The following is a 21,279-nucleotide window of genomic DNA, read 5'->3' as shown; positions in this document are numbered from 1 at the left end:
TTTAGAAATCCCCAAATCATTTGAAATACCATTAAAACTACAGACCCTCTGCTTTCTATTAAAGTAATGTGATGTATTGTAGTGCAGTCTACTTCAAAGCATGCATCACCAGCTTTTTAGCACCAACAGCTGAGACAGAAAGATGGTGACTGTGAGAGACCGAGGGCAATGCTGAGTGATCAGTTTAAAGAAATGTCTCTGCCTCTCTCTGTATGGGAGCATTAGTTATTTCCTGATGATAAAGGTGAGCTAGCTGATATATTCCCACTTTTTATTTCTTCCAATTAACAGAGCAGTTTAGTGCCATGAGATTCTCCCAGAAGAATGCAAGGCGAAGGGCGCTTTTATTATACCAGAAAAAGCTGTTTTTCCAGTGCAAATGACTGTTGAGTAATGAAAAAGAGTTTTCACATGTCTGTGTGCAGTACTGTAAAAAACTAAGTCCTCCCTATCATTTAGCAGCTTGTAGAACCACCTTTAGCAGTAATAGCTTGAAGTAACTGTTTCCTGTATGGTTTCATCAGCCTCTCACATCATTGTGGGAGGCTCTTCTTTACAGCGTTACTTCATTTCATTGAGGTTTACATCCATTCATTTATGTACAGCTCTCTGAAGGTTCCACCACAGCATTTCAGTCAGTTTTAGCCAAGCTTTACTCACATTTTGCTCTAAAATATTTTGGTATACAGAGCGGAACATGGCCCATTAAATCACAGCAAGGTGTCCAGGAAAACGAGCACAAATCATAACCCTGCCACCACCGTGCTCGATAGTTCGTATGAGGTGTCTGTGCTGATATGCAGTGTTTGGTTTACACCAGATGTGCCACTGTGCATTATGGGCAAACAGCGCCACTTTGGTCTCGTCTGTTCAAAGGACATTGATGCAGAGGTCTTGTGGTTTGTTCAAACCTAAGCTGTGCTGCCATGTTCTTTTTAGAGACAAGAGGCTTTCTCCTGGCAACACTTCCAAACAAGCCATGCTCATGAAGTCTTTTCCTAATTGTACTGTCACTAAATAAACCTTTAATATGCTAACTCAGAGTCTGAGATGTTGCTGTTTCTCTAAATACTGCACAGTCTGACCTTGGTGTGAATTTGCTGGGATGTCCACTCCTGGGACGATTGGAGCATTCACATCCACGTTAATAGACCAACAAGGTACCAAATATGGTTCTGTTATGGAGGTCCTCACACTTGCAGATGATCAATTAATCAAGTGCAGTTGATTAATATCACCTGGCGGGTGATATTAATCCTATGGAAGCCGTAAAGGTGGACTTTTTCCCCCCAACTTTATCAAATCCTTCAGGTAACATGGCACTATTCTCCATACGCACATCCACTGAACAACAGAGCACAGAGATGTTGTCCCACTTCTACCATGAGCTGAAAGTAATGCATTCTATACCTTAAGAAGAGAAGTGAATCACCATTAACTCAATCCATAAATGAGTGATCATAAGCAGACGGATGATAGATGAACAAATAAAGGAGTCTAAAAGTACTGTACAATAACATTTGCCTGAGCATATCCTAGGAGCAATCCAGAAGGTGTTTATTTCTCTCTTTCTTTTACTTTCTCCTCCATTTTTCTACAATAACTTACAATCAGTGTCATTTGGTTGATTACATGACAAAAGTCCTACAACAACTTCAAGAACAAAACACAAATCTCCCTGAGTAATGATGATTCTCCTCAGCGTGAGATACTGTAGACTTTTTCATCTGTTCAAATTGAATCGTGAATCGAGTATGTGGAGGATGAGCAGAGGTTTAAAAATATAAAATTATAAGAGAACTATAAACAGTGTAATAAAAAAGTGGCACTAGCCCACATTAGAGTTTTCTTTTCTCTCATCCCTGCGGTATAACGCATCGCAGACAGCGCAGGTTACTGCTGTCACCTTTGAGGATGTCTGTGTTTATCTGTATAAAAGATACAGTTTAAACGGTTACCTCTTGCTGCCATTTGGGGCTCCAAATGTGCAAAAGTCATCGTTGCGTCTCAACATATTTACATGTCAGACACTGTTTTTCTTGCTGAGACGTGCTCCAAACCGACTCTATTCCCCACTGGGTTCCGGGCTTTGCGGTAGCCCGTCGCTGCGTGGTTTATATTTTGAACTCTCGAGGTGCTTCTGGGGTGCATTCGATGCATTTATGATACAACCATACAGGTCAGAATAGCTGAGAGTTCCTAGTTTGTTGTGCTGTTTTCCCAAAAGCTAAGCAGAGGTGAAGAAGAAAGCGTGACCCCCCACTGCTTTAAGCAGCCTGCAGAAAGATCTGAAACTTAAGAAACTTGCTTCTCTGACTGAGTTCAAAGGTGTGCAAGATAAATCCGCTGGGAAATGCTGATGCTTTGAACAGGTTGTTGTTGTGTGTTTGGATCATAAACCTCTTCTCGCTCAACTCTCTAGTGTGGTTACGCTACTGGGAGATGTACTTAATAATATAATTTGAATATAACGTAAAAATGAGCCATCTTTGAAATTTCTTTATGTTCAAAATTAAAGTAAGGATTCTAATGAATTGAGACAAGTAAACGTTTGAAACATCAAATATAATAAGGAGAACAATAACAGATTTATCACCTGGACTCCGCTGTGAAGCATCTGACGTTACCAAAGCTGGTCTCTGTCAGCAGAAATCTGTCAAACAACAAAAGAATATACAGTCACCACGTGATAATTACCTCAATCTGTTCCCAGATATCACTAGATATTCACTCTCATCTCAGAAGCCTGGACCACTAAAAGCAAAAAATGATTATAAAGGTGTGTGTGTGTGTGTGTGTATATATATATATATATATCCCATTTTGAGGTCTCGACAAATCCCTTAATCAATAGCCCCAGGCTCCAGGCTCCCGGCTCCAGGCAGGTGTGGTGCAGGCAGTTTAAATAATTAAGTACATGGAGAGAGGCAGAACTGAAGTCTACGGGTCGTCATAACACAGTGAAGGATACGGGCATCACGTTACAACGTTAAAAGCAGGTAATTGGAGTGAGTAATTGGCCAGTTTGGGTGCTTGAAGTGGCCTGAAAGTGCTAAGGAGACATGGCAGCCCATTGATTACAGGCCCCAGGGGGTCCAAGCACCGACTGCAAACATCAGTTTTTAGGTAAAGGCAGAAGAGACGACGGTAATAGAAGCCACAGCCTGTTGACCTTGTAGAGCTGAAGTGGGTTAGGTCAGATTCAACAGGTTTGGATGTGGCACCAGTGAAGGCTTGTTGCTTAACCTTACCTTAGTGGTTTTGATCTTGTTTCCTGTAGCACAGCTCCAACCTTTCAGATCAGGAAGAACTTTGCATTCCTCCCCATCAAGGCACGGATGCATCTGACACCACCACTTCTGTTCCACTATTGATGCTAACAAAAAGACATAAAGGTCAAAGAACAAATAGGTGGAAATATCTTTGTTCACAGTATTATGCTTAGGAAATACTGATAAAGCACAAGACTGTCATGCTTATTTAATTTTTTTTTTCACTTTTGAATGATAAAGTTGGTTTAGCTGCTAATCCATTGTGTTCCTGCAGGTTTGCTAACTTAGCATACTGTTTTAAAAAAGAGTAGTTTATATATTTATAGATGGATATAATCAACAATCCCACTAAAGGTCAAACACACACAGGTAACAAATAACCAGGAACAAGATGGCTGTAATGGATTATGAGTGTAAGGCAAACTCTTCTCTTAATTTATTTTGCATTTATAAATATTTGCTGGAGAAATACTACTGCACACACACTTCAGATGTTCATGGTTGGTTGTCTTTCTGTTGACGAAGACCTCAGTCACACACAGACCTGTTGGGCCATTTGTCAGCCACTAGCTCCCAGTGGTTGTTAGATGTTGATTAGTCAGACAGTTGGTTTAACATGTCAAAATAAGGTAAAAAAAAAAATGCTTGTAATAAATCCACGGCAGACCCGACCACATTTCCATAATTTTCAGCGTACTTTATTATTATTTCACACACTCGGCTGCAGGTCTCCCGCTGCCAGCTGCACACATCACCCACAACAACCACACACTCAGGACCCAGTACTATTTATGCAGGGCGGTGTGATGAGCTGCATCGGCTTCTCCTGCAGACGTGCCACAACCATGTCTAGGGATGGGTACCGGTGTCCGGTGCCATGATGGCACCGGTTCTGACATAAACGGTAGTAACCAGACCGAAAAGCAGCGCACATTTCGGTGCTTTATTTCGGTGCTTTTTTTTCCTGAGCCAATTCTAGCCAATCATTTTACGTTTCCGAGGATAGTAGGCGGGGCCAGGTACGTACATTCTTTTAGAGCAGAGCTGCAGATTAAAAATGCCCAAGACGAAGCGGTCAAAAGTCTGGCTGTACTTCGCAGCAAAAGATGCAAACTCAGCAGCCTGCAACAAGTGCTTTAAGCTGATACTGTGATACTGTCAAAGGAGGTAACACCTCGAATCTGATGAAACACCTGGCGACGCATAGCGGTTTTTTTTAAGCCGAGAAATGCGCCGTGTTTGATAGCTTGCTGCGAGACCTCACACCGTGCACAACTACTGCGGGTGTGGTGCCTGTTATCGGACCCGGAGTTAGCAACATCCCCCAAGAACCCGAAGAGTAGAGTCCTGGCCCCTAGCCCTGCCAGTGTAGCAGAAATGATGACGGATGATGATGGCAGCAGCAGCCGTTCTTCTCTGCGTGAGTAGCTTAATGTTGTTCGTGTGTAATTCACGTTGAGTAGGCTAACCACATTATTACATTAATGCATGTAAGGTAAACTAGCAAACACCGTCGTAGTTACATGCAGCTGTCTTCTTGTTTGATGGCAGATACTCCCTTCACCCTGGCCAAAAAGACTAAAATGACCAAAGAAAAAGTGGGAAACAGCTAAACATGAGAGATTTTTGGACAAAGTTTGTCTTTTTTCCATTGATTAAACACTGCTTCCAGCCAAGAGTGATACCATATATGCCCTATAGCTGCAGAAAAGGCTAACATTGTTATCTTTTTACAAAAAACAGCTGAACATGAGAGGTTTTTGTACCAATTTTGTGTTCTCCATTCTTTAAGCACCGGTTTGAGCACCGTTTAAGCACCGGCACCGTTTCAAAAGTACCGGTTTGGCACCGGTATCGGATAAAACCTAAACGATACCCATCCCTAACCATGTCTGCCACAATGTACTCAAAAACCTAAAGTAGGTGATTCTTTGTTGAATATTGCTAACTAATAAAGAAGAAAACCGTGTTTACCATCACACATTTAGAATTCATAAATGTTTTGTTTTTATATTAAAAGTCATTCTATTTTATTTTGCAATTTCATTTCAACACCATTTTTGTCTAGGTCTCAAGCACATTTCCACACAACGTTATGAGCCTGAGATGAGGGTTCCCATCGAGTATAAATCAAATCAATCATACCTGTCTCTCAGCAAGCCATGTCACCTTCCGACAGCTGTCTTAAATGATGTAAGATCTGCTTTTTGACTGGCAACACTCACCTCTATTTCAGGTATTCAAACAATCTTGTGACAAATCTGATCCACGTGTAAGGGTGGGACGGGAACTACGAACAGATGTGACTTCAGTCATGTAAATGGAAATCACTGAGTTGTATTGAGAACACCAATTCATCTGCCTCTGCAACAGTGAGCATTAAACTGCTAATGCTGCGATCTACAAGACACTATTTAAATTTGGCTTATTACAGAGGTCATTATCCACGTTCCACAACCCCCTCCACTGCTGTTAGTGTACTTTCTAATGAAGAGAATGGGTATTATAATCCACATATACCGCTGGAGCCTCACTCGATTAAATTGCAGAGAATGGAGAAGTTATGACATGAGGGAATCAATTTGAATTACACAGCTGGGGTTATGGCAGCAGTGTGGTGTAAAAAGTGCATCAGGTCAACTGCAAGCAGATGGTGGTTGTGTAACAGCAGCTATTAAAAAGCCACAAAGCTTTCTCATGAAATGAAATGGGAGTATTGATGAACAAACATACCAAAAGTCTATGGGATACATCTCACTTAACAGGTAATGATGCCGTGAAGGCACGAGGGCAGCTCAGAATGAAAACATCTGGGAAAAAGAATTAAAGTTATGCTTTATTTTTCCTTGATTATTTTAGTGTAGCCATAAAAATGCCTTTGAATCAATGCACTGACCTTGGGTTTACACTCATAAATGATCACACTGGAGATACACAGATCTGACTTTTTCAGTCCCAGTATTCAAGCAGATACCTTGAATTTCTCTTTCACTGTTGATTAAATAAGCTGAATTCCTCATTCCTGTGAGAGAGACTGGGATTTATGATTTTATGTGTAAGGAAATATTAGGTCTGAAAAATGTGAAAGTGAAACAAAACTAGATATAGTCAAAGGAGCTTTGAAAACAAAACGACTAGATGTCTTTAAGTTAAAGAAGTCTACTGTATTTTCCGCACTATAAGGCGCACTTAAAATCCTTTAATTTTCACAAAAATCGAGTGCGCCTTATAATCCGGTGCATCTTTTGTATGAGTTCTGGTTGTGCTTACAACCTCGAACCCCTTTTTTGTGGTACACGGCGCTCAGAATCTGTCAAAAAATGTTTTAGTACGACTTTGGTAAGCTACGAAGCCGCACCGCTTGATGGATTGTTGGAGCATTACGGCTACCGTAGTCAGGAGCCTCACGGAGGAATCTGGGTCCAAAACTCCGTCCTCTTCAGGTCCCAAAGTCAAATGAACACTGCAGCATCACTGAGAGTTACAAACTGTCTAATCTTTTTATCTTTAATAAAATGATCAGCTTTGCTGCGTTACCAGGTGTAACAATTACTTTTAACATCCAGGCATCCATTAAAACAGAATTTATGAAGTTTAACAGAGTTAGAAGTTAGCAGGAAGTTAGCTCGCTAGTTTCCGCCTAAACATGATATAGCATGTTCTGACTGAGACATTTCTGAAAAAATTCAAATGTACAGCTCTGCTATCACTTCCAACATAAATGAAGACAGAAAACTAAACAGCAGTGACGTTTGTAGGGTTACTGAAGTTGTGCTAGCTGGTATATAATGATTAGGGTTGCCAACCGTCCCTTAAAAAACGGAATCGTCCCGTATTTAGAAACAAAAGTACACGTCCCGTATTGAGCTAATAAGGGACGCACTTTGTCCCGTAATACAGTGAGAATCAAAAGTAGTCTATAAATGTTAATGGAATTAACGCTTTGTTTGAAAACATAATTCCCAGCCCCTCTCCTGCTTTGTGACCAATGAGCTGACAGCACACTTATGACAATTCAGATTACCGCTTATCTCATTGGTCGAGGAAAGGTCGCTTACGCAGAAAATACCGGAAGACAACAGATTACCACAACAAGAAGCATGGCCAGCAGGGAAACAAACGCCGACACTGCGGTGCAAGTCTTGGACGACAGTACACCTAAAGCTGGACATACACTGTGCGATTTTCAAACTGCTCGATTGACTCGCAGGGGTTATAAGTTGGTAGGTCACGATGCAGGGTCTCACACTATACCGCCTGATGCTCCGATGCGGCCTGAGTGCTCACACTGTGCCTCCATAAAATGAAGGTTATAACAGAAAATCTGTCGCTCGCTCTCCCTCTGTGTCTTTCACTCACACAGACACACACCACCACCATCAACTTTGCTAAATTGCTAATGAAAAACATTGATCAGGCAGCTGTGATTGAGCAGCAATGTAAATCCAACTATTTTCACGGTTGTTGTGGTCCTGATAATTTTGTGATGCCACATCGAAAAGGCTCGGATGAGCTTTCCAAAGTTCTACAAGTTGTGCCTCCATCGCTTGTGTCCAGATCACACGCTGCACAGCCGTGCTGCTCCGTCTTTTTCACCGACGTTTACGTGTTTGCGCGTGAGCAGTGTGAGCGGCTGCGGTGACACCCTCACGAGCGATTGATGATCGGGAGCTGGTCGAGGTGTTAATCGCTTCTCGTTACTCCACGTATACTACAAGATGCACGATGAAGGCCAAAATCGGGCCGATCACCAAATCGGTCGCACGACTCAAAAATCGGCTCAAACTGGGCCAAAAATCGCACAGTGTAAGCCCAGCATTAGACCAGCAATGTGTGTTCCCCTCAGAGAAAGAAAAAAAAGGCTGCAAAAGTACTGGGAGGAATGGGAAAAGGAAAACACCTGGCTGGAAAAGTGCACGACAACACCTATAAAGCGCACTGCACTGTGTGCCGGCGCACTTTTTCCATAGGCATGCTTCTAATGGTGGGCACATGAAGAACATGAGGGGTGTGAAAGCTCGGGGAACCCTTAACCAATTTTTTGTCCACCAGGCCACGGCAGAAGCAGATATGGTATGTAAACACTGGTTTGTTTGTTTTTTAAACCCTCTGGTTAAGGTTAATATGGGCATGTGCAGTGAATATCAGCGCTATGTGGCCAGAAGTGTGATAATATCATTTATTTTGTGTAATAAACAACTGCAAGGATAGATGATTACAACAAATAGATGACTAATACATAAAAGTAGTACATAGATGAATAATGATGATGAGTTATGATGCGTAATCATGGGAACAAGCGGGTTTACAAACGGGAGCAGCTGATTAGCATTAGAAAAGCTGAAATAATACCTCAACTGAAGCCAGTTGTACTAAATGCACTATATGTGCACTGTTACAAAAATGTTTTTCGTTCTATTGTTTTCTATTAATTTCTATAATTTTAAGTTAAGCAGGACAGAGTTCTTTTAAAGAAAGATTTACTTATATTCTCAAAAGTTAAGCATGACAGGCTTCTGTTTAAGAAAGAGACCTGTTTTATTGTGTTAATGTTGTCATTTTGAGCTAAAAATAAATGGCTAAATGATCATTTGTTTCCCATATGGTCATATCACAAAGAATATGCATCTACTTAAATTAAATTCAAGTCAAATGGTGAAAAAAATAATTTCACACACAAAAAAAGAGCTACAAAATTCACCACACGGGGAAGGGTGAAGACAACTGGGTTGCCCGGCCCTGGCCACGAGGTGTCCCTTATTTATTTTTCAGGGAGTTGGCAACCCTAATAATGATGTGCTACGTGATCGCTAGTGACACAGCTATGTTAGCATAATATAAAAACATTGACGCTGGAGGATGAACGCTAACTTTTTTCCACTCAATAAACATTAACGTGAGGGTTCCCGATGGTTAGAGACAAATGCAATCGCATGGCAGGATGCTGTAAACGGACCAAACTTCAGTCAGGAGAACAACTGAGATAATCCATCCACAATACGAGGTTAGTCATTAATATACTGCTGCATGGGCTGGGCTGTAGTTACATTGTAAGGTTTTAAAAACTGAACTTTAAAATGAACAGTGGTAATAAAAACCGACAGAGGCTGACAGTGATTCAATTCAATTCAATTTCAATTCAATTCAATTCAATTTTATTTATATAGCGCCAAATCACAACAAAAGTCGCCTCAAGGCGCTTTATATTGTACAGTAGATAGCACAATATTAAATACAGAGAAAAACCCAACAATCATATCATATGACCCCCTATGAGCAAGCACTTTGGCGACAGTGGGAAGGAAAAACTCCCTTTTAACAGGAAGAAACCTCCGGCAGAACCAGGCTCAGGGAGGGGCGGCCATCTGCTGCGACCGGTTGGGGTGAAAGAAGGAAAACAGGATAAAGACATACTGTGGAAGAGAGACAGAGATTAATAACAGATATGATTCGATGCAGAGAGGTCTATTAACACATAGTGAGTGAGAAGGTGACTGGAAAGGAAAAACTCGATGCATCATGGGAATCCCCGGCAGCCTACGTCTATTGCAGCATAACTAAGGGAGGATTCAGGGTCACCTGGTCCAGCCCTAACTATATGCTTTAGCAAAAAGGAAAGTTTTAAGCCTAATCTTAAAAGTAGAGATAGTGTCTGTCTCCTGAATCCAAACTGGAAGCTGGTTCCACAGAAGAGGGGCCTGAAAACTGAAGGCTCTGCCTCCCATTCTACTTTTAAATACCCTAGGGACAACAAGTAAGCCTGCAGAGCAAGAGCGAAGTGCTCTAATAGGGTGATATGGTACTACGAGGTCATTAAGATAAGATGGGGCCTGATTATTTAAGACCTTGTAAGTGAGGAGCAGGATTTTGAATTCAATTCTGGATTTAACAGGAACCCAATGAAGGGAAGCCAAAACAGGAGAAATCTGCTCTCTCTTTCTAGTCCCTGTCAGGACTCTTGCTGCAGCATTTTGGATTAGCTGAAGACTTTTCAGCGAGTTTTTAGGACATCCTGATAATAAAGAATTACAGTAGTCCAGCCTGGAAGTAATGAAGGCATGAACTAGTTTTTCAGCATCACTCTGAGACAGGATATTTCTAATTTTAGAGATGTTGCGCAAATGGAAGAAAGCAGTCTTACATATTTGTTTAATATGTGCGTTGAAGGACATGTCCTGGTCAAAAATGACTCCAAGGTTCCTCACAGCATTACTGGAGGCCAAGGTAATGCCATCCAGAGTAAGAATCTGGTTAGATACCATATTTCTAAGATTTTCAGGGCCGAGTACAATAACCTCAGTTTTATCTGAATTAAGAAGCAGAAAGTTAGCGGCCATCCAGGTCTTTATGTCTTTAAGACATTCCTGCAGTTTAACTAATTGGTGTGTGTTACCTGGCTTCATGGATAGATAGAGCTGCGTGTCATCTGCATAGCAGTGAAAATTTATGCTATGTCTTCTAATGATGCTGCCTAGGGGAAGCATGTATAATGTAAATAGAATTGGTCCTAGCACTGAACCCTGAGGAACACCATAATAGACCTTAGTGTGTGAAGAGGACTCTTCATTTACTTGAACAAATTGGAGTCTATTAGATAGATATGATACAAACCACTGCAGCGCAGTACCTGTAATACCTACAGCATGTTCCAATCGCTCTAATAGGATATTATGATCAACAGTATCAAACGCTGCACTAAGGTCTAGCAGGACAAGCACAGAGATGAGTCCACTGTCAGAGGCCATAAGAAGATCATTTGTAACCTTCACTAAAGCTGTTTCTGTGCTGTGATGAGCTCTGAAACCTGACTGAAACTCTTCAAATAAGCCATTCCTCTGCAGATGATCTGTTAGCTGTTTGACAACTACTCTTTCAAGGATTTTTGATATGAAAGAGTGATCACTGACTGTTTTTAGGGGCTTCTTCAGATTAAATAGAACAAGATACAAAACATTAAAACATGTTGAAAACACAACAGCCTTAATAAACACAGAGTAGTTTGGACCCAGAAGCAGGGTTCATACGTCATCACTTAAAGACTGGATAGTCATGCTAGTTTTGCTTCCTCTGCTCTCTGTTTCACCGTGTGAGTGTTTGTTTATTCCTTGTATTTATATGCCCATCCCCCCCCCCCCCCCCCCCCACACACACACACACACACAAAGTGAAGCAGATGGGTCACAGGTAATGTGAAGATGACAGCAACTTACAGCTGACCGAGAAAGTGCCGTCAGCCTCACCTCACCTGCCCACTGTTTGCCATAAAATCAGAAATGAAGTTGAATGAACTACGGCAAACATACAAGGTCGGCATCACAAGTGAAACACCTCCAATCTTTGTTGTTAGTTCCCTTAATGGAGTGGCTGTAGCTCAGGAGGTAGAGCAGGTCATCTATTAATCATTTAGCCATTTAATGTGTATTGGCAAAATCTACATTCTGCCAGTGGTCATCTGGGTCATGCTATATAGCATAAGTGTTTCCCTTGTATGAACCTCCTCGTAGCCTCAGATCATAAGGCGTGGTTCCAATGTTGAGACTTAAATCCAAACGGTGCTTTTGCTATGAGAGCTCTCAGAGTCGGTCAGTGACTTTCTTTACATGACTCTTAAAACCCATTTTTATAGACTTGGAATGGAATTGCTTTTATCTTCTGGTTATCGACCTTAACCTCCTGGTTTACCTACACTCACTCCCAACTTCTCTTGCTATATGTAGGGTGAAACAGGTCAGTGCTTAATGCTTAATCTGTAATTTGGGATTTCACTGGAAAAAAATTATGGAACATATCAAAATATCTCCAGTGCCAGAAGCACGTTAGACAATAATTTGGTGATAACTCTTAACATGGAACAAAACCACAAACAATTTAAAAGGACTTGTTTAGGAAGCTTTTATCATACGTGCAGTATTCTAATGAGTTTTTTTGGTATAATTTGGTATGGAAGAGTGGTCAGTTTCCAACTGCTAATTCATTTGAAGACTACTGTGCCATGTGTAGATTGGTGAGATAATCATAGTTTGACAACTAAACAGTAAATGAGGTACCAAAATGAGATAATTTAATTCTGATTGATTCTGCTTTACGCATCTGTGAGTCCACTAGGGTTTGCTTGATGACGTAAATTTCATCGTCGGTCAGTGAGTGTGAGGGTGTATCTGCTCCATGCTTGGCAACTTTGTTACCACGTGGACACAGGAATGACTATCTGTCTAGAGTTGGCCAAAAATGTTTGTACGTTACTTTAATACATTCATTCAGTCTTCATACTATGATAAATCACAGGTTGTGTTAGTTTCCACATTATTGTATAGACATGTAACATTAATCTTGCTCTCTAACTATATCAGGAGGAAACATTGGCTTTTCCCCTCAAAATCTTGCGCCGCGCTTGATCTTGATCTTCACTGTGGCTGCTTGGTTTCTCTGGATTCATCATGTGGCTTCCTTTCACCAGCCATAGGTGTTGGTTCCCGGGCTCTGGTGAATCAGGTGACCATGATGGGCGTGGGGGTGTCCTCATCACATGAACCACATACTGACTATTGTTGTTTCCTCTTTCCACTTTGTTCTTCGCATGAGTGTTTGTTTATTTAGCCACTTCATTTTGTCTAGTTTTGGTTTATTGGATGTCATTGAGGTACATTTTCCATTTTTAGATGGTAGATGGTTGTTGGCGATGTTTGAAGTGGAATTATGGTGAAGTTGTGCACAACCTCACAAAAAAATTAATTGTAACCAACTAACTCATTTCAAAAATTTGCAGATTTAGGAAGAAGAAGAAGAATGCTCTCAAATTCTGGTTTTCACAGTTTCAGTCCCATTTAACAAATAACAAAATAACAAATAGTTTGCAAGTGTTTGCAGACAGGTTGGCATCTTCTATGTAATCTTGCAACAATGGCAAGCTGCTAGCAGCCAAAACAATCACAAGGAGGTTTTTGGTGCAGCGTCATGTACCTCTTTGCAACCAATTTCATGCAGCATCGGCATAACTTTGTGCTGAACATTGGTGGACAGTCAAGATCTCTGTCTAAATAAATTAATAAATCTGGGTAAATTCCCAGATGATTAAACATGCAACTATTTTGCTGGTAATACCTGAAACGAGTAAAGAAAATCAACAGCCTATTTATGCAAGATAATTCATAATGTTATTGGGGGGTGGGGGGGTTTATATTGGTTGGGTCTGATTATTGGGGGACTCATAACCCCCCTAACCCCCCTGGAAATTACACCCCTAAACAGCAGCCAGAAACCTCCAGCAACCATTCGCCAACTGGTCACTGAATACACACTTTTCTGTAGTGATGGCCAGTTGCTAGAGGGTCACGAACCAGTCTCAAGGCCTGTGTGAACACCAGCAAGCACCGCAGACACTGCAAAGCCTTGATAATCGGCCATTATCAGATTATCAGGGCAATGATGTAAGAGCGTGTTTTGTTAAGTGGCTATACAACAATATGGTAGTACAAAATCCATTCTGTAAAGTTTTCGGGTATCTTCTGTAGCTGCCTCTCTAAAATTACACCTTCAGACCTCTTCAGATTTTCTCAGATGTCTGCAGGTTCATTTATCTTCATATAAAGTGGAGATTGTCTCACACTGAGTGCAGCTAAAGGTAATCCCTGGTTGTGGAAGAAAGAATAATTAAAAGGTTAAGTGCTGATCATTCTTCTCTGAGATCACCCATGGAGCTTTAAACTGAGGCCAGTGGCTCACAGCTCTAATTTGCAGAAAATGTCAATACTAAAATGTCAAGGAATAGGTCAAACACGACTGGGTCCAGAGTTTAGCCAGAAATCCGTGCTTTTCAAACCAAAGAGAAGCAGCCACTTCAGCTGACACATTAGCATGCTAAGAGACCTTCTGGGTCATCGACTTTACAGTCTGCATTGGACAGCGTCACATTCATTTATCAGTCACTTTAAAAACCCTTCAGGAGAGTCTCTGCAAAGCCCTGTGGTTTCATCAGGACACCACAAACTGTGAGAATATTTCAATGAGTTTTAATTACACGTTCATTGTGTATTCCACAGGATGTATCAAGTACACAAGCAGTTACAAAGTGTTTTGAGGTTTTTGAGCTTTAGTTGAATAAAATAAGTCATAACTATGCCATCTTAGGCGTTGGGAAGCTGATATAACTGTGTGTCTGTTTTCTTCATTTTATATATGGACTACAAAAACAGAACAATGTCTAAAATGTATTGAAAAAAGGGGATATGTGTTGGTTCATTTGTCTATGCTGTGACTGATAAGAAATTGTACTCTTTTAGCATATTCCTTCAGATAGTAGACTTGGTACTGTATGTACTGGCATTTATCACTGACCTCAGCAAGTCTCCCTCAAAATCTGTGGGATGGAGTATCAGCAAAAAAAAAAAAAAAAAAAAGGTGAACACTGCCAATGAAATATTCAGTTACTGGAACATACCATCTACGCACGATGGGGCAGCTCTGGTGGTGCCTGCCACTTGTCCGGGAAAGCAGGAGCACTTCACAGTTTGCGACCGCTCCTCAATTTTGTTTTTGTTGCAGCAGCGGTGCAATGCCACCACCTCGCAGGTGCCAGTTCGAACATGGTGGGCTGCTGGGGAAATGATAGAAAAAGTCAGTGCTCATTGAATGATTCACTGTAGTTTGAACACTCATTTACAGCTGCACTACTGGCCTTGGATTGAATCCCAAGATAATATCTCTCTTTGGTCTTTCATCTGTGGGAGCGATTAGCCTGAAAGCAAAAAGGCCACTAATTTCCTTAAAAGAGCTCATTTATCACAGGTTTCTCTCGTTATATGAACAGTACCATTCTATAAATTTGTATGATTCACAAGTGACAGCTTTAACAAGAAGCAAAGGCCAACATATGCTATATAATTTGCATATCATATAGTGACCCCAGGTTCAGCTTTCTAAGGCAGGCTTTCTGTTTTGTGAAGTAACCCTAATGTGTCAGGCTCCAGTTAAACAGTTACATTTCAAATGACTTGTTACACCAAATTTCAGTCTTCTACAGAGTTTTGACCACCACCAGTACCATGGAGCAATATTGCTGTACATTCATTAACATTATTTCATGATTTAACCTAAATGTAAAATATATATATATATATATATGTATGTATATATATATATATGTATGTATATATATATGTATGTATATATATATGTATGTATATATATATATACGTATATATATATATATATATATATATATATATACGTATATATGTTTGTATATATATATATATATATGTGTGTGTATATATATATATATATATATATGTGTGTATATATATATATATGTGTGTGTATATATATATATATATATACACACACATATATATATATGTGTGTACTATCAAATATATAGGATTTAAGATCTTAGAAGTATTATAGTGTATACACACACACACACACACACACACACACACACACACACACGCTGCTCTCTTCTGAACTCACATGCCAGTGTGGACCTCTTCCCACTCAACAATCAGCCACCAAACAGAATAAAGGCTGAGTAAGAGCTGCTCGGTCAGTTAGTGTGAACCAGCCTGAGACTGTAGAGCCATAGTGTTGTGCTTTGTTTGAGTTTCTGACCTTGAAACTAGTATTGTTTTGGCACTACTAGTGAGTAGTTTGGGTTTTCTGGCAGCATATGTGTTTTTGTTTTGTTTAACCATCTCTTTTCCATTTTAGGATGTTTTAGTTTGCTGATATAGTGGCATAGTCATCTCTTTAATGTGGGTTCTTTGTACTAAAATCCTGTTATTTATACAAACTACTCTGTTTGGCTTCTGTCTTTTCCCAGCTCTTACTATTGTTGCTCCCCTAATCAGCCCCTGCTTGGGGATGCAACAACTTTGGGGGCTCATCAGGGATCTGAATAAGGCAAAACAGCTTTTGTTGACTCCTGGTAGCCATTTCTTTGGTGCTTGTCATCTAGTTTTGTGGACTATTTTGTAATTTTCCCCTAGATAACAAAAATGAGTGTCTAGACAAGACACTTATTATTTTTGCCTCTGTTATTTTCAGAGTTATCCCATGTGGGGATTAGATCCTGGTTGGCAGGCTTTTCAGGGCCCAGACCACTAAAATTGTTATTGTTCTCCTTACTGCTGTGTTTTTCAGATTGGCTAATCAGCAGGGTATTAGCTCTAGGTTAGCTGACCTGTATGTAGATTTGGCTGTTGCTTCTTCTATTTGAAATGGCTGATATGAACACTTTTGCAGGCAACACGTCATTCAACCAGTTTGTAGGAAAAAGTATTTCTATGAGGTGGCATCTTTCTTTGGTGTCAGTTTTTCAACAGCTCGGAGTAAATCACTGGCAGCCCCGGTGTCTGGTTTAGTAGAGAAGGGGATTGTTAGCTTGCTATCAAATATCGTAGCTTGGCAGGGGCTGACTTGGTGGCTATACTAGACGTGTTTCCCTATTGTCAGGGTAGACTATAGTACCACCTGTTTCTGCACCTGTTGTACAGGTACTAACTGAGAACGGGCCAATGACACGCCCCCACTTTGACTCACTTTCTGCAGTCTTCACTTGGCTATGGCTAATGTTAGGTTGATGTTGTCTAGCATGCTTCCAGCTGAAGAGGGAGGAGTGTGGTAGGGATTTCCAGTTTAAGAAAGAGTTGGAGTTGCAGAGGTGAAGTTGAAATAACTATTACGTTGCGGCATTTGGAACCCCAGCAATGTTCTTTGTGTGGCTCCCACTGCTCTGCAGTCTAAGCTGGCATTTGATATTACTCTCAATTTTTTGTGACACTAAAGTGGATACTTTGCACTTTAAATCCGATGAACAAATAGGTACAGGTACTGCCCTGGCTGCAGGATGTGTGGGCCATGATGCTGCAATGTAAATTAGTATACAAGACTCAAGAAATTTGTTCAGCCCTATCAGCTGAGGATACTCTTAACAATAAAAACTTAAAAAGTGCCATCCTGTTAGTCTGTGAACTTGTCCAAGAAGCAGGCAGCGCTTTCTGGGCCTAAGGAGGACATCAAAGCCAGGCCTGTCTTCATTTTGCAAGGTAGAAGGGTATTGTTTTCGATCGGTGGGTTGTAAGGCTGCTGGCTTTAATGCAAAAGGTGTCGTGACTACAACAATCTGCCATACTCGCTTCTGAGTTCACCGGGACCCAAAAAGCTAACCTTTCTGAGTATGATCAGCCCACCGAATAGTGTGCCAGTTGCACAGGTAACAAGAGTAAATGTATCTATGTCCAACCCTAAGACACAGAGAAAGGATTTCTTTTGTTTTAAGGCTGAATGTGAACAATATCAATGAAAACAGTCAGTTTCAGCTCAATATTTTTTTTTACATAAATCATAAAATTATCTTTTACAGGTAAAATGCAGAAGGCTGCACTTTTATACGGAGCATGAGGCATATGTCATGTAATACATACAAATGACTAATAATAATTGTGTATATCTGAGAAGTTCTCCATGTGGGAAAGTCACTCAATATGTTATGATTATGAAACACTAAAAAAAAATAGACTTTGTTTTGTTTTCATGAAAACGCCTTAGATAGCCATAATGGTCACAGTCCCTTTAAGATCATTACTTACCAAAGTTTGGCTCTGAAGTCTGATTGCTGAAACTGTAATCCTAGCTCTTTACAGAGGATAATATGGTGACCAGTCAGCCTCTGACATCATTTGCACAATAAATATAATCGTAAATATGTCTATGTAAAAATAGAAAATGGCACTGTGTATATGAAGAATTACTCAAGTGTGATGCTGTTCTAGATTTATCCCAGCAAGCAGCATTCTGTCGAAACAAAAAGCAAACAAACAAACAAACAAAATCAGATCTGTGAAGGCAAAAGTGCAGCGCTGCAGTATGTGGAGCCAATTTCCAGATCACGCTCTATTGTCTGAATTATTTAGAGCCTGAGCTGCTCCATCCTCTTTTAATTGCATGTGACATTTTCATGAGGTGTCCTTCTGCTGAGATACACACTGCTGCCGCTGCGGTAAACAGTAAATCTGAAACGACTGCATGAAACTGGTCCTAACAGTCTGTACTCGAGCAACTCAACTAAGCCTGGTTAATTTCATTTTCACTTCAGCGTGTTATGTCTGTGGACAGCAACAGTTTGGCTGCTGTAACAAGCAGCTCTAAAGGTGATAGAATCAGCTGCTTTTCTGAGACCGAATGATATTAAATCTGACAACACGCAACACAAAAGCACCTGTTATCTTATTTGAGTTCAGAAAATATGACTTTTACTGAGGCTCTGATATTTGCTGCTCCATGTTTTTGGTTATCTAATCTCTACAAAGTGATAGGATCAAATATTTCACACATATTATACATGTTATCATCGGGTAAAAAAAACACAATACTTAAAATACAAAAAGCAAAGAAACAACAACACAGGAAGAGTAAGGGGACGTCCTGTTTTTGATTATGCGTGTCTGCTCTATCCTCACCATCCTTTCTCAAATCACAAATGATGCAGGTAGCCATCCAAAAGTAGTGGGATGCTTACTGCCAAATACGAAAAAAAGATATGAAAGACAAACACACAGTAAGCTGAGCTGCTTTAGGTCTTTGTGCTGCCAGCGGCTTCATACTGAGAAGCAATGGTGTTTCTGACTGGATTTAGAGTTCTTTTTGGATGCCTGCTCAGCGCACACTGCCAGCAGATACAGAGAAAAGCATTTCACTCAGGAATCATTCAGTCCTCCTCACACAGAGTCCATCTTTTAGCCTGCTGTGCTCCGCTTTGACAGAGAGGATCCCTCTGGCTCCGGATACACCACAGCTGCTGCTGCCGCGGTTATGTTTTTAGATTCGTCCTTCAAAATTTTATAGCACCAGCATGATGCCATGAAATTTAAATAACAGGATGCAGGGACTCCCTGATGGCTAAGCATGTCATGTAACTGCATCGTCCCCAGTCTGACTCTGGCTGGGGACGTTTGTTGCTTGTTGTAGCCTTTTCTCTTGTCCTATATGTCCTGTCTGCATCTCAACTGTGGTTCTATCCAAAAATGGCAAAAATGAAAACAGCCATGCATGAAGAACTAGACAAGCCTTTTTGAGAAGGACGCTGGAAACTATAAATACTTATGAGTAAGTACTCATAACTACTTATAGAGTAGGTAGTACTTCTTCTGTGAAGACATTAGTGGTGTGTGATACTGCATATTTTGGTATCAGTCGAATACCAAGAATATACTGTGATACTGATACAGACTCTTAGCCTCTAAAGGCAACGTATGCAGGGGAGAGTAGCACATTTTTCATTTCCAAACAACAACAATAATTTAACATAATTCATTTGGCTACATCCTGAACTTGGGGAACAGAAACAAAGTATTGATCCTGTCACACTAGTATCAATATGATACCAATACCAGCCTTGATATCAATACCTCGATCAATCTGCCCGCTTCTAGCAGACACACTGTTGGAACTGAGATAAGTGAGAGACGCAAGAGAATGTTGGTGTTCCAATTACAGCATAAAGAGAAATAAAGTTAGGCTATACTAACAGCAGGAATATTTCCAGGAATTTTTAAAGTTATGGCTAGCAAGGTAAGACCAAGAATGAGCAGGCATTGGACCAAACCACACCAAAATGTCTACTTTATTGCTTATAGTTTAGTAAAATGTGAAATAGTCACCCACAAAACATACTCTATTTCTTTGTGTTCATAGACACAATTTGTCCAGTTCGTTTGGTCCAGACCCAGTGGGAATTGCAACATTGCAAACATAAAAACAGCTACAAACTAAGAAAATCACTGCATTTCAACCAAATCCCTGATTTTGTTTTGTTTTTTACATAATTAAGTCATTTTTAATGCCTAAATCTGAGCAGTTGATACATTTTGAATAAACAACATATTTTAAAAAATGACAGTTAAAAATCTGTGACGTGTTTTAGTTGAATTGAGATGATTCTCTAGCAACTGCAACTCCAATCGCCAAAGTGGAAAATATTCATTTTTTCAACATGAAATACTACAAACGAGCTGGGACTGGTGCTGGATTGTGTTCTGGGATGCGAAACTAATTCAGAAACAGGACAAGACAATAAAAATCGTGTCCAGAATGATGAACCAATAGATAAGAGCCTGCATTGTCTATAATTCAGATAATACCTTATAATTACTGTATATTATTTAACCACTGTAAAGATCGAACCAACACATCGTCACGATGTACACTTGAGGACTGTTTATTGAAGCATCACACATGTTATTATGGTTCGGCACTATGTTCACTAACTTTCCAGTTAGTCGTCTGCACACACACACACCCCTCTCTGGTCTCCGGCTTTACTATATAAAAAGGGAAAAACCTCATTAGGTAAATCATCTCCACCTGTCCCTCCAGCCTTGGCTCCGCCCCCTTGAGCTCACTGCCCCACTCCTCCCCTGCAGCTGACCACGCCTCTGCCACAACCATATTTAGCCACATTTATAGTTACATATTAGAAGAACAATTTTTTTTAACAATTAGTGAACCTCGATGGAAAAATATCAACTGAACAAGTAAAGATAAAAATTTAAAAACAGTATTATTATTATTATTACTTATAAGAACCTATGCAAATGTTATTACATGAATTTTTCTGATGTGAAAATTGTTAATTGTATGATACATTCACTTTCTTAACAGGAGTATTGCACAGACACATAGTACCTGCTAATATGTGCTAATTAACATGAAAATAAGATGCAATTTTACTAAAAAATGGAACATAGGCCAACTGGAGGGGCTAATGTGGCCGTAAACCACACAGCAAACCAGGTTAATTGTCAGATAATTGTACTGAAAAAAATTCCCCAAAAGGCACCAACACAACAAACACTGCATGAGGTGGCTGAGATGACACCTAGCAGACGGCTGAGAGCCCATTTGACCTGCCTGTCAATGCAACCACGGCTATAGCAAACTATAATGCACGTCCTAACAAAATGAAACAGGTCATTAAAGGAAAATCAACCCAGGTACATTTGTTATAACAAGA

The 21,279-nt window shown here is 40.3% G+C and overlaps 1 protein-coding gene across 3 annotated transcripts in view; it reads right to left on the bottom strand.

Annotated features, from left to right (window-relative positions):
* The window catches only part of LOC134647022 (chemokine-like protein TAFA-2), a 96,115-nt gene that overhangs the window by 7,035 nt on the left and 67,801 nt on the right, over positions 1-21,279 (bottom strand). For 2 of the 3 annotated variants that reach the window (XM_063501138.1, XM_063501139.1), the window contains exons 3-5: positions 14,710-14,865; positions 3,252-3,376; positions 2,597-2,653 (exon numbers count right to left, since the gene is read on the bottom strand). In XM_063501138.1, the coding sequence (XP_063357208.1) occupies positions 2,624-2,653; positions 3,252-3,376; positions 14,710-14,865 (311 nt within the window). In that variant the 3' untranslated portion in view covers positions 2,597-2,623. The remainder of the gene's footprint in view (positions 1-2,596; positions 2,654-3,251; positions 3,377-14,709; positions 14,866-21,279) is intronic. The other variant, XM_063501140.1, reaches the window with a different exon arrangement.

This window comes from Pelmatolapia mariae, linkage group LG17 (genome assembly GCF_036321145.2).
Source record: "Pelmatolapia mariae isolate MD_Pm_ZW linkage group LG17, Pm_UMD_F_2, whole genome shotgun sequence".
In the NCBI taxonomy this organism is placed as follows: domain Eukaryota; kingdom Metazoa; phylum Chordata; class Actinopteri; order Cichliformes; family Cichlidae; genus Pelmatolapia; species Pelmatolapia mariae.
This window is presented reverse-complemented; position numbering and strand designations above follow the sequence as displayed.